Here is a 13,267-nt window from a genome sequence, read left to right as displayed (position 1 = left end):
AATTAACTGCAAGGCTAAAGAATCATGGGGAGAAAGCCATGAGTTCCGTGCTTTGCTTTCTCCTCCTTTGGAATTACGCTGCTCTCCTTGGTATTGAAACTGTACTCCTTGGTAGGTGAACTTGGTCCTGGCTGGGCTTCTTGTTGATCTTCTGGGGGAGGGGCCTGTTGTAGTGATTCTCAAGTGTCTTTGCCCCGGGTGGAGTTGCACCCGCCCTTACCAGGGGCCGGGCTGAGTAATCCGCTCGGGTTTGCTTTCGGGAGCTTTTGTTCCCTGAGCGCTCTCCGTAGAGTTCCGGAGGGCGGGAATGAAGATGGCGGCCTCCCAGTCTCCGGCCCGGAGGAGCCGAGAGCCCGGGGCCCCACTCCTCAGTGCGCCCTCAGAGAACAGCGCCGATTTACTCCCGTCACCCTGCCTCCGGCCGCGCTCCGAGCTGACCGAGCCTGCAACCGGTTCAAGGTAACTCCGAGCTTAGAGCTTACTCCTCGGCTCTGTCTCTGTAGCCGGCTTCCCTGTTCTAATACCTGTAAGCTCTGCGACACTCAGACACCCCTGATCCTTCTGTGACCCTGCGGGACCTGAGGCCACGCTGACCCTGCGTGGGCTTCACCCCGGTTAAGCCTCTGGAGCGATGTCCCTCAGCGGAACAGACTTTTAAAAGTCCCGATTTTGTGCTCCGTTGCTCCGCCGCTTGCCGGGAGCCGGCCCCTCCCCCCGCGGTCTATCTTCCCGTCGCTTTGGATTCACTTCTCCGCCCGTCCTACCTTTCAGAAAGTGGTTGATTTTCTGTTTCTAGAGTTGCTGTTCTTCTTCTCTTCGATCTCTCGTTGGATTTGTAGGTGTTTGCAATCTTTAGATAAGCTATCTAGCTGATCTCCCACTACCTGAAGTAGTCTCAGCCTGCTACTTCGCCATCTTGACTCCTCCCCCCAGGGATGTTTTTAAAATTAAGTGAAATATGGCTCCTGGGTGGCTCAGTTGGTTAAGTGACTGACTTTGGCTCCGGTCACGATCCTGGAGTCCCAGGATCTAGTCCCACATTGGGCTCCCTGCTTGGTAGGGAGTCTGCTTCTCCTGCTGACCTTTCTCCACTCATGCTCTCTCTCATTCTCTCTCTCTCTCCCAAATAAATAAAATCTTAAAAAAAAAAAAAAAAATTCAGGGGCGCCTGGGTGGCTCAGTGGGTTAAATCCTCTGCCTTCAGCTCGGGTCATGATCCCGGGGTCCTGGGATCGAGCCCCGCATCTGGCTCTCCGCTTGGTGGGGAGTCTGCTTCCCCCTCTCTCTCTCTGCCTGCCTCTCTGCCTACTTGTGATCTCTCTCTCTGTCAAATAAATAATAAAAAAGTCTTTAAAAAAAAAATTCAGTGAAATAGGGGCGCCTGGGTGGCTCAGTGGGTTAAAGTCTCTGCCTTCAGCTCAGGTCATGATCCCAGAGTCTTGGGATCGAGCCCCGCATCAGGCTTTCTGCTCAGCGGGGAGCCTGCTTCCTCCTCTGTCTCTCTCTGCCTGCATCTCTGCCTACTTGTGATCTCTGTCTGTCAAATAAATAAAATCTTAAAAAAAAAAAAAGTAAGTCTTTAAAAAAATAAATAAAATAAAATTAAGCAAAATAGTAGTCTGTACCTAGGTAGTGACAGTGGAGATAAAAGTGGGTAGATTGACCGGTGGTTTAAGAAGATAGAACTCACAGGGCTTGGTAATTGAAGGTGATGCTAGGTAATCCTGTTTCTTAATTTCGGGAAGTCAGGCAGTATACAATGAGAGTGGTGTTGCATTTGAGCTAGGAATGCTCAGATGATGTTTCACATGTGTTCTTTAGCCCAAGAGAGAGGGGTCGGCTGTAGATTCAGATTCAGGGTCATCACTGTAGACAGCACAGTTACAGCCCTAGGGTGAGAGTGGGGTCACTGCTGAGAGTTGGAAGGGAAAGAAAAGCCAGAGATGGAAGGCAGCCACATAGGGAAGACTAGAGGAGGAGGAAGATCAGGAGAGAGAAGTATCCTGAGCGTTTTAAGGAGGCCTGCAGCATCTGCAGAGGCAGAGATGCCAGAGAAAGAGGCTGGGACGTTCCATTGGGAAGTAGCACTGGAGAGGGTATTGGTGCCCTCATTTGTTGGGTATGAGGGGTGTGGGATTGCACAAGGTGAGGAGGTGGATCTTGGATGTAGCAGGCACTTAGGAGTTGATCTGACAAGGAGGAAGGCAGTGTCCAGAGGGGAAGGGATCGATGGACTGTTTGTTCCTTCTTCCTAGAGAAGTGCTTAAAGCATATTTAACTGCTGTCTAAATAAGACTGCCTATAACTGTATTTAAATTTTGTTTTTGTTTTTTGTTTTGGTCTGGTTTTTGTTTGTATTGGGGTTTTTTTGGTACTGGTTTCTTAAGCTTTAAGGATTTAGTATATTAAATTGGTTTTTAGAATTAGAAGAAATAAACACAGGGAGAGATTTTCAGAAATTTTTGAAACAAAATTTAAAAAACCTTTCATCTCAGAAATAATATATAAAATTGGTCATTACCAGAGTGTGAAGGGGTGGAGAAACCACATTCTCACCTACCGATGTGGGGCATATAATTGGTCCCAGCAGGGCTTTTCAATCTTCTCCCTCCTGGCATTGTGGGCCAGATCATTTGTAGCATGTATAACAGCATCCCTAACTTCTGCACCAGATGCCATAAGTACCCACCCTTTAACAACCAGAAATGTCTCCATACATTGCCTGAATTCCCCTGGGGGGCAAAACCACCCCAGTGGGAACCACTGAGTTACATTCTTTTGAAGGGCATATTTGTCAGCTATTCCATGAGATGCATGCCCTTTGACCTAGCACTTGCACAGCTTAAAAACCTACTCTGTAGAAATACTGTCTGGAGTGGTAGCATACCAGATGGCCTTGTTTTTGTAGGAAAGCTTACTGGCTTGCCCTGGTCCTTTACAATATGTTATTTAATTTCAGCCTCAATGTTGTGAGGCAGAAGTACTGTGATCCCCTTTCAACAAATGGAAACAGTGAGACTCAGAATTAGGGACTTACTTGACGTCCCTTAGCCGGTAAATAAATAACAGGAGAGAGAACATAGATGTAGGTGTTCTTACTCTGGAAATGGTCTTTGAATTGTGTCCAGGTCCATCTTAAATTTGCTGAATTCAAATTTGTATCTATGCTCAATTAGTCTCCTTTAAAGCAGTCTTCTAGGGAAATGTTGAAATTACTTTGTGGTGCTGGGAGACTTGATCTGAAGAATGGAGCATGCTAGAGCTTAGGAAGGCCTGGTGTTTGCTCTGACTTGGAACAGAAGTATCTTTTTTTTAGAGTTGCCCATTTCCGTAGGAGTCAGGGATGAAATTGTAGTACAGATTTCAGTACTGTTCACTGAGTGAAAGAGGCATACCACTGTTTGTTTACTTAACAGTTTGTAACTCTTGGTGAGACCCTATGCCAAGTTTTTTTCTCCCTCTCCAACATTCTTGTCCTTCTCTTCACAGAAATTCCCAAGCTCACATGTGGAGAAAGGGACAAACACAGATTGGTAGTTAACTTATCTTACAGCTAAGTAATTACTGTTCCTTTTTTCCCTGTCGTAGGCCTGTAAAAGAGGGAATTCTGATATTGTACGACTTGTAATCGAATGTGGAGCTGACTGCAATATTTTGTCAAAGCACCAAAACAGCGCACTGCATTTTGCAAAGCAGTGTAACAACGTGTTGGTGTACGACTTGCTGAAGAATCATTTAGAGACGTAAGTGTGAGCGAGTGTGCCATGGTTAAGTCACAGAGTCTGTGTGGACACATCATGTGTATAATTGCTCAGATGAAGATTGTTAAGTGGAAGTCATGACAGGTTTCTGTTCTCAAAATACCATAAATTTAATAAGCGGCATATGAATTACTTTCCTGACAGTTATTGAGGTCTCAAACTTTAAAATTTAACACTGTCACTCCTAGATAGGAGTATCTCCTTAAAAATCTTAATTATGCTCATAATTTGACTCATGCTTTCTTAAAACTAATCTGTATTTTTTTTTAATAGACATGATTTTTTCAAGCAGTTTTAGATTCACAGTGAAGTTGAGCTAAAAGTACAGAGTTCCTACATATCCTCTGCTTCCATACATGCACAACCTCCCCTACTAACATCTGTCCACGAGTGGTGCATTTGCTAAAACCAATGAACCTGCATTGACAGTTACCATCCAGAGTCCATGGGTTTATATTAGGGTACACCTTGGTGTTGCGCATTTTGGAGTTTTGACAAATGTATAATGACGTGTACCCACCATTAGTGTCATACAGAATAGCACTGCCCTAAAAATCCTCTGTGCTTTGCCTGTTCATCCCTTCCTGCCCCTGCCCCCCGACCCATGGCAATCACTGATCTTTTTGCTCTCTCCATTGTTTTGCTTTTTCCAGAATGTCATGCAGATGGAATCATAGTACTTGGCCCTTTTCAGACTGGCATCTTTCACTTAGTAATATGCATTAAAGATTCCTCCATGTCTTTTTTTTTTTAATTTGTTTGCTTTAATTCCAGTTAGTTAACATAGTATTATATTTCAGCTGTACAATATAGTTTCCAGTTAGTTAACATAGTATTCTATTTCAGCTGTACAATATAGTGATTCAGCAACTCTCTATATTACTCAGTGCTCATCACTCTTAATCCCCTTCACTGATTTCTCCCATCCCCCCATCCCCCCACCCACCTCCCCTGTGGGAACCATCAGTTTGTTCTCCATAGTTGTCTGTTTTTTTGATTTGTCTCTTTATTTTTCCTTTGTTCATTTGTTTTGTTTCTTAAATTCCACATGAGTGAAATCATATGGTTTTTGTCTGACTTATTTCACTTAGCATTATACTTTCTTGATCCATCCATGTTGTTGCAAATGACAAGATTTCATTTTTTATGGCTGAATAATTTACATACTACCTCTTTATCCATTTATCATCTATCGATGGACACTTGGCTGCTTCCATAATTTGGCTATTGTAAATAATACTAAAATAATACTGTATAAACATAGCGGTCCACCATGTTTTCGTGGCTTAGCTTATTTCTTTCTAATGCTGAACAGTATTCCATTGTCTGGATATACCACAGTTTATCTGTTCAAGTTCATTCTTTTTCAGATGAATTCTAAATCATTTTATTTTAATTGAAAATCACACAAGTAACTTAGCTTTTTCCTTAAGAATTATTCTGGCTTGGGGCGCCTGGGTGGCTCAATGGGTTAAAGCCTCTGCTTTCGGCTCAGGTCATGATCCCAGGGTCCTGGGATTGAGCCCCGCATCGGGCTCTCTGCTCAGCGGGGAGCCTGCTTCCTCCTCTCTCTCTGCCTGCTTCTCTGCCTGCTTCTCTGCCTACTTGTGATCTCTGTCAAATAAATAAATAAAATATTTAAAAAAAAAAGAATTATTCTGGCTTACTCTGTCATCAAAAAGAATAAAATCTTGCCATTTGCAACTATGTGGAGGGAACTAGAAGGTATTACGCTAAGCAAAATAAGTCAGTCAGACAAATACATGATTTCACTCGTGGAATTTAAGAAACAAAACAGATGAACATAGGGGAAAGGAAGGAAAAAATAAGATGAAAATTGAGAGGGAGGCAAACCACCAGAGAGGCTGAACTCTAGGAAACAAACTGAAGGTTGCTGGAAGGGAGATGAGTGTGTGGGGCGGGGGTGGGGAATAAGCAGGTGACAGTAAGGAGGGCACTTGATGTAATGAGCACTGGGTGTTATATGCAACTGATGAAACACTAAATTCTGCCTCTGAAACAAATTTAAAAAAAATTATTTTGGGGGCGCCTGGGTGGCTCAGTGGGTTAAAGCCTCTGCCTTCGGCTCAGGTCATGATCCCAGGGTCCTGGGATCGAGTCCCACATCAGGCTGTCTGCAGGGAGCCTGCTTCCTCTTCTCTCTCTCTCTGCCTGCCTCTCTGCCTACTTGTCATCTCTGTCTGTCAAATAAATAGATAAAATCTTTAAAAAATAAATAAAATGGTGAAAAAAAAATAAAAGGTTTTGAACTTGATGGGGTTTCTATATTAAAAAAAAAATTATTTTGACAACACGTAACAGAAACGTCACAAACAGTTGTTAACACGAGTAAGATGTTTATTGTTCAAAATAACAGGGAGTCTAGAGGTATGACTTGGATCTTCATGCCTGCATGATTGTTACTCCAATTCCAGGATCTATATTCTAGGCAGAAAGTAAGGTAAATTTCAGACGAGAGAGAAAAAACAAACCAAAAATGGCACGTACGTCGTGAGTCTGTCCAGCCTTTGCTGGGAGCTTTACCCAACCCGTAATTTCTCTGTGTGTCCATGACCCAATACAGTGGATTTCCACTCCTAAAACCTGAATATCTTGGGAAAACCAAATGAGTTGGTTACCTTCCTGCAAGATAGTTTAAAAATATTTTCTGAATTAGCACTAATCTGCCTTAGCATCTTATTTAACTGTCTTCTAAACTAAATACTATAAAGTGTGTGTGTGTGTGTGTGTGTGTGTGTGTGTGTTTGTGGCACTTCTCAAATTTATTGTTCAGTAGAATTTTCATTTTCATTAGACAAATAAGTATTGAGTGCTCTCTGTACGCCAGGAACTATTCAGAAGACTGGGAAGATGGAGAAGCAGCCGGGGCGGGGGGGGGAAGACTGGCCCTCTTAGAGCCTAAATTCCCTGTGGCAACACAGACAGTAAGAGTGTTGTCAGATGCTAAGTGCTAACGAAAAATACACCAGGGAAGCAGGATGAGTAGGAAGTTACATTTATTTTAAAGGTTGATTTGGGAAGGCCTCATGTATTCAGCAGTTTGATAATATGACTCATGGTTATTTTCTACATTAATATTAACAACTCTTACTATACTTTTTGCCTAGACTGTCAAGAGTAGCAGAAGAAACAATAAGGGATTACTTTGAAGCACGTCTTGCTCTATTAGAACCAATTTTCCCAATAGCATGTCATCGTCTCTGTGAGGGGCCAGATTTTTCAACAGATTTCAATTACAAACCCCCACAGAACATACCAGAAGGTAAGCCCATGTTTTTCTGTTTGAAAATTGACACTGTAAATATCAGCTGATTTCTAATCACATGAGATTGGGCCTGTTTAGGGTGGTATGGCCATAGACTGTCAGCTGATTTTTAAGTAGAACTCTGTGAACATATCTTCACAGAATCCCATTATGTATAATAATTATGTAAAATAGTTAACAGCAGAGCTACTCTGTCAGAAAAAGGTGACCCAGCTGATACCTACCATCCCAGGTGACTTTGAGGGATCCACGGAGCACTGTTAGCACTTGTTTAAAAACCATAGGGGTGCCTGGGTGGCTCAGCCAGTTAAGCATCTGACTCCTCATTTTGGGTCAGGTCATGATCTCAAGGGTCGTGAGATTGAGCCCTGAGTTGGGCTCTGTGCACAGCAAGGGAGTCTGCTTGAGATTTTCTTTCTGTCCTTCCACCCCCCCTCAAATAAATCTTAAATTTTTTTTTAAAATGAAAAAGCATGGAAGTTAGAACTGTTCTTCCTGCCTTGGGTCTTGAAAAAAGTATGGAAGTTGGATCTTAATTATTGTACTAACTTTTGTTAAACTTGATTAAAATAAAAAGTCAGTGTCTTGACCCACAGGAAAGTTGACTAGCAGGAGGTGGAAACTTTAGTTCTGGTTCCTAACCTCTCCTTAACAGCTGCTCTGCAGGCAAGACCATGACATGGGCATGGCCCTTCTCCAGGACAGGGACACAGCATAAACTGTTTAAGTGGAAAGAACACTGCCTTCATGAAAGTAGGAAACTGGGTTCTGGCTTTTTTGTTAAGAAAAAACATCCATTAAAAAAAATACATATTGGGTGCTTGGGTGGCCCAGTTGATTAAGCATCTGCCTTTGGCTCAGGTCATGATCTCAGGGTCCTGGGATCGAGTCCTGCATCTGTGCTTTAGCAGGGAGTCTGCTTCTCCTTTTCACTCTGACTCTGGCCACCAGCCCTTGCTTCATTCTCTCTCAAATAAAGAAATAAATCTTTATATATATATATATGTAATTAATGAAAATTTAATTAAAGACACCAATTACATAACACCTGTGTTTAGTGAACTTGACATTGAAGAATCACTTGTGGCTTCAACTGTCCAAGTGGATAGTTTGCATTGCTGAGTAGTGAGCACAAGGTTGGGGAACAGGGTGTAGGGGTTGCTGAGCTGATCTGGGCCAGCCTCCCAGCATTCACAACTTACGGGCTTCAGTGCACCTGGACTGTCTTAGGGTTACTAATTTTTTTTCTGCACATACACAGTGTGGCTAACAGAAATCTTCTCTATCTGAAATCTTACCAAAGATGCCTTGTCATCCTGATACAAGATCCTGATAGGTTTTCCTGACCCTTGCTAGTCAGTGTGGTCTCAGACTGCTCTGAGAGCTTGTTAGAGATGCAGACTCTCAGGCCCACCCAGACCTGACTCTCAGTTGACACCTTGGTTAAGATCTCAGGTGATTTATGAACACACTCAAGTTTGAGAAGCACTGGCCTTGGTTCCTTGAGGGGATTGTGATTGTGTTTAACACCTAGTTTGGCTGGAGAAAACGTTTATACTGATAGCATGAAACAACTGCCAGCAAATTGATTAGGGTTCCTCATGTCATAGTAGGTCTGTGAAATTCAAGTACTTGTCAGAGTAGAGCTAATGAACACAGCTTCCTTAGATATAACTGATTTTGGTTAGAATAAACAGCACCTGAATGAAGGATTTTCAAATAGGATTTTTCACTGTAGACCACTAGTCCCCATTCAGGTCATTTTGAAGAGTTACCACCACTCTCCTCTATAGAGAGAGTAACAAATACCTCAACTTCTGTCCCAGATCAGATGCTCATTCATAGTGGAGCTGAGGGGAAAAAGACAAGAAACAGTCCCTATATTGTGTGTAGGCCTTTTCAAAGAACCTCAGTACTTTGGGGGCAGGTGTGGGGTGGGTATAGCATTTTAAGTAATCAGTATGACAAACCTTAAATAGCTTCAAAAGGAGAAGAAAGAGAGCTAGGGGTGAATCAGTGTGTCCTCCTTTCCCTGGGACCAGAACAATAAAAGCCAATGGTTCCTTGGGGGTCTCTTTTATGAAGCCTCCTCTTGTTTATAATTGGGCTGGATCAGTGTTTTTTCATCTTAAAAAATGGCTTATCAGAAAGGTCATAGAGTTCATGTATCTATTTTCTGTTATAATAAAAGTATAGTTTTGTTCAGAAAAATGAGTCATGCAGAATATTTTGGATATTCAGTGAAAGCTTCAAATTTCACAGTCCCCACCCTACCCCACCCTGCCAAAATAATGGTATAGAAGTTTGCATCCAAGGACATTTTACATATTCAGCAGCAACTTTTACCCTTTAAGACCAAAATTAATGTAGAAAGCATATTTTAAAAAATTTGTTCCCTGAGCTGTCAGTAGGGATCACTTGGACAAAAAAATAGAAAGGGTCTGTGGTTTGAAAAATGCTAGGTAACACCAAGTTTTGAAATTGGGACTCAGATTGTCTGGTATGAGTGGGCATCAGGCAGGGTGTGTTCCACCAGGCTTACTGAGGGGACCACTCCCAACTTTTACAGGTGCGCCTTCTTCAGAGTTGAAAGATGGCCATGGTAGGGTTGATACTAAAATCTATGTTTACATCTCCCTTATTCAGGCTCTGGTATCCTGCTGTTTATTTTCCATGCCAACTTTTTGGGTAAAGAAGTTATTGCCCGGCTCTGTGGACCATGTAGTGTACAAGCTGTAGTTTTAAATGATAAATTTCAACTTCCAGTTTTTCTGGTAAGATTTTCTGTAGTTCATTACTGAAAAATACATTCTTCTAATCCAGAAGCACAGATGACTTTTAATGGTGTGTTTTAATAAAATATGTTAATTACAACTAAGCCAATTGGAAATAAGACAATAACCCATAATTATAAAGTAAAATTTTCCTAAATTTTGTAAGAGTCTGGATTTCTCATGTTTGATATATATGCCTTAAGTTATATTTATCATAATGTCTTAGAACATTCTGAATATAAATTCTTAAGGTATAAGAAATGTACTGTCTGATTTTTTAAAATATTCTGCCTTTTCCCACCATTATAATTACAAACATTCACCTAAAGGAAATTTAGAGAATTTTAAAAATATACCCATTCTGTGATTCAAATACCTAGAACATGGGTGTATTTATGCCTAGTTTTAATGTGTGTAGCTTTACGTAACCATTATACTTTAATTTTGGTTTATAATAAAATATTAGCAGCTATATAATTTTAACAAAAAAATAGTCTTGAAGAACCTGTGTGTATGTTTCCTTTTCTATACTTAGAATTCTTTCCTTAGGCTGACTTAAGCAAAATCAACTGTTTATGAAGATTTTTAACACTCATGCTTTATATGGCTATCCATACACATTATACAAGCTAATCCAATCCTAAAGATTTATCTGGTTGCTGTTTTTGCAGATATATCTTACAAGCTTTTTTGTCATTTGTATCTTTTTAATAAATCAAGAGAAAAGTAATCAGCAAATCGATCTAAAGTATAAAATTTGTGTTCTCTTTTACGTCTTTGGATTCTGAAATGTTTTAAGATACAATGATGTTCTTCGATGTAGAAGTTTGAGAGAACACTGACTGGTTGGTCTCTCTCCCTAGGACAGTCATTTTGTTTACTCGTTCAGCCCTGCTGCAGGCCTCAATAAACTCTTCATAAGGTTGACGGAAGCGCCTTCTGCCAAGGTGAAAACCCTTTCCTTACATTTAGTGCAGCTACTCATATTGCTACTTCAGATTACTTTATCGGCAGAAAAAAATTCCAATGCTGTGTTCCTGGTGTGCCTGTCCTGGAGACCAGTGCTTTCTGGGATAGCAGTGCACCAGAATCTACAGATGTTTTAGACATAAATTGTGTGTCAAGAAAGGGACTGATGGGGCGCCTGGGTGGCTCAGTGGGTTAAGCCTCTGCCTTTGGCTCAGGTCATGATCTCAGGGTCCTGGGATCAAGTCCCGCATCAGGCTCTCTGCCAAATAATAAAACCTTAAAAAAAAAAAAAGAAAGAAAGAAAGGGACTGATGGTAAGGATGCATCTCTCCAGTATTGAGCAGTTGAAGCTGTAGTTCTTGCCTTTGTTATTTGATGTATAACATTTTATGTACGTCTGTAGGCTGTTCACTGAACACTGAAGGTGGACCAAAAGTCTATGTAACAAAAGTGGTAACCTAATACCCTGAATTGATAACCAATTTGAGAACATTGCCAAATAAGACAAATCTTGGTTGTGTGAGTGTTTTCCCTCTTTGAAGAAAGAGGAACTTGATAGAGGTATCTGTACTGATACGCCTGTTTTCTTTCAAAAGGTTAAACTGCTAATAGGTGCATACAGAGTACAGCTGCAGTGACGGAACGGAGAGTTGGGATGGAGTTATTTCCAGGCCTATTTTGGAACTCTGGCACAGCTAACACCTCCAGATTTGAAGTTTCATCTGTAAACCTCTTGCAGTTTCAGGCCTGTTATCTGTTACAGGCTCTAACACAGGACATGGTGGTTCTAATATATTATAAAATATAGATGTAAGTATTTGTGCCAGTGTTCTGAAATTTTGATGTTGTCTCCAGACTGCATAATTCAGTTTTTCCACAATGTGGAAAGGTACATGGAAGGATTATTTAAGAAAATTAAAAGTCTTTTTTCTAGCTTGAAATTTTCTACTAGCCCTGGTGAATTTCTGCATTAAAAATAATTAAGTGTGGATGTGATATTCAAGTCACTGAAGCACTAAATAAGGTATCAATTTGCTGCCCTTAAAGGATGACTCTCTAACTTGGTAGGCAGATTTGAGGGAGGAGGTCTGAGCTGTTCGTAATATGCAGTTGCCACAGATCCTGAATTGGAGGTGAAAACGTTGTGTATTTGCAATTATCCTTTATTCTTTGAAAAGATAGTAAATCAGAATCTAAGATACAGAAAAAAAAAAAAAGAAAGGAAAAAATGTAAGCCAGGACACTATGGGGCCTAAAGAACATAGTACTTATGGACTTTTATCCTTGTTCTTTCATCTGTCAAGTAATTTTCAAAAGCCAGATCCTGTGTCCTTAACGAACACTGGGAAGGCCAGCCAAGGCTTATTTGCCATACTGTGCCTCAGGTGAAGAGTTACTGCTTCTAGAGATTCCCCACAGATCTCTCCTAGTCTTTTAAGAAATTTGGCTAACTAAAAAGTCAAACTCAGTCTGGACTTGGAGATTATAAAATTATTTAGTTCATGACTGGTTTTATAATTTTAATGAAAAATTTTCAGAATGTCATACAGTAGACCACATACATTGTATAGACATTTCAGAGAGCCATTTTTACTTTACATACCGCCTTTTCCTACAATGTTCTCAATAAAACACCAAATGTTGGTCTATTGTCTTTGTATCTCAAGTCTCAGGACTTCAAAACCAGGGGGATACTAATGTGTAATTTTTTAGCTAAATGACAGCTGGGATTGGAATTTTTTCATCTACATTGAGTCATCTGACTTCACAGCTTTCTAGGAAAAAAGTTGTGAGATTTGAGTTAGCAGTGGGGTGGGTCAGGAACAGTCAGGGAGAAATGCATTTTTAAAGAAAATTTCTGTCTCAAAATCATGCTTAAGATATTATTAGCTTTACAAGAGGCAAGTTCATCCAAGAGGCTAGGCCAGGCTAGAAATCAAGTAGGAAATCTGATGAATAATTTCCTTAGAAGTTTAGGTTCAGAAGTATGAAAGCTGGGAAGTCAGCAAGGATTAAAAAACAAACAACAAACAAAACAGGGGCACCTGGGTGGCTCAGTCATTAAGCATCTGCCTTGGGCTCAGGTCATGACTGAGCCCCAAATCAGGCTCCCTGCTCTGTGGGAAGGAAGCCTGCTTCTGTTCCCTCTCTCACAATCTGTCAAATAAATAAATAAAATAAAATCTTTAATTTTATTAAATAAATAAATAAAATCTTCAGAAATAAAAAACGTGTAACATGAAGAAAATAACTGAGCAAGTTATTTTGACAGAAGCAGGGTCAGGGAAGGAAGACAAAAGTGTGAGATTATTTGAGGTAACACAACCTTTGAGTTGTCCATCTCAACTTCTACCAGTTTTATTTAATGCCAGATGTGGCAGTAAGTTATGTAAACAGTTGCATCTACTAGGAATAGAAAATAGAGGGGCACCTGGGTGGCTCAGTGGGTTAAGCCTCTGCCTTCAGCTCAGGTCATG

The 13,267-nt window shown here is 40.9% G+C and overlaps 1 protein-coding gene across 1 annotated transcript in view; it reads left to right on the top strand.

The window, feature by feature from the left end:
- Positions 1-11,731, top strand: part of LOC111159903 (M-phase phosphoprotein 8) — a 61,928-nt gene extending 50,197 nt beyond the window's left edge. Inside the window, exons 10-14 of the mRNA XM_022522578.1 lie at positions 3,589-3,743; positions 6,890-7,044; positions 9,694-9,821; positions 10,685-10,768; positions 11,387-11,731. Coding sequence (XP_022378286.1) covers positions 3,589-3,743; positions 6,890-7,044; positions 9,694-9,821; positions 10,685-10,768; positions 11,387-11,428 — 564 coding nt within the window. The 3' untranslated portion in view covers positions 11,429-11,731. The remainder of the gene's footprint in view (positions 1-3,588; positions 3,744-6,889; positions 7,045-9,693; positions 9,822-10,684; positions 10,769-11,386) is intronic.
- The last annotated feature ends 1,536 nt before the right edge of the window (positions 11,732-13,267 follow it).

This window comes from Enhydra lutris, unplaced genomic scaffold, assembly GCF_002288905.1.
Source record: "Enhydra lutris kenyoni isolate GAN:26980312 unplaced genomic scaffold, ASM228890v2 scaffoldscaffold71, whole genome shotgun sequence".
Taxonomy (NCBI): domain Eukaryota; kingdom Metazoa; phylum Chordata; class Mammalia; order Carnivora; family Mustelidae; genus Enhydra; species Enhydra lutris.
This window is presented reverse-complemented; position numbering and strand designations above follow the sequence as displayed.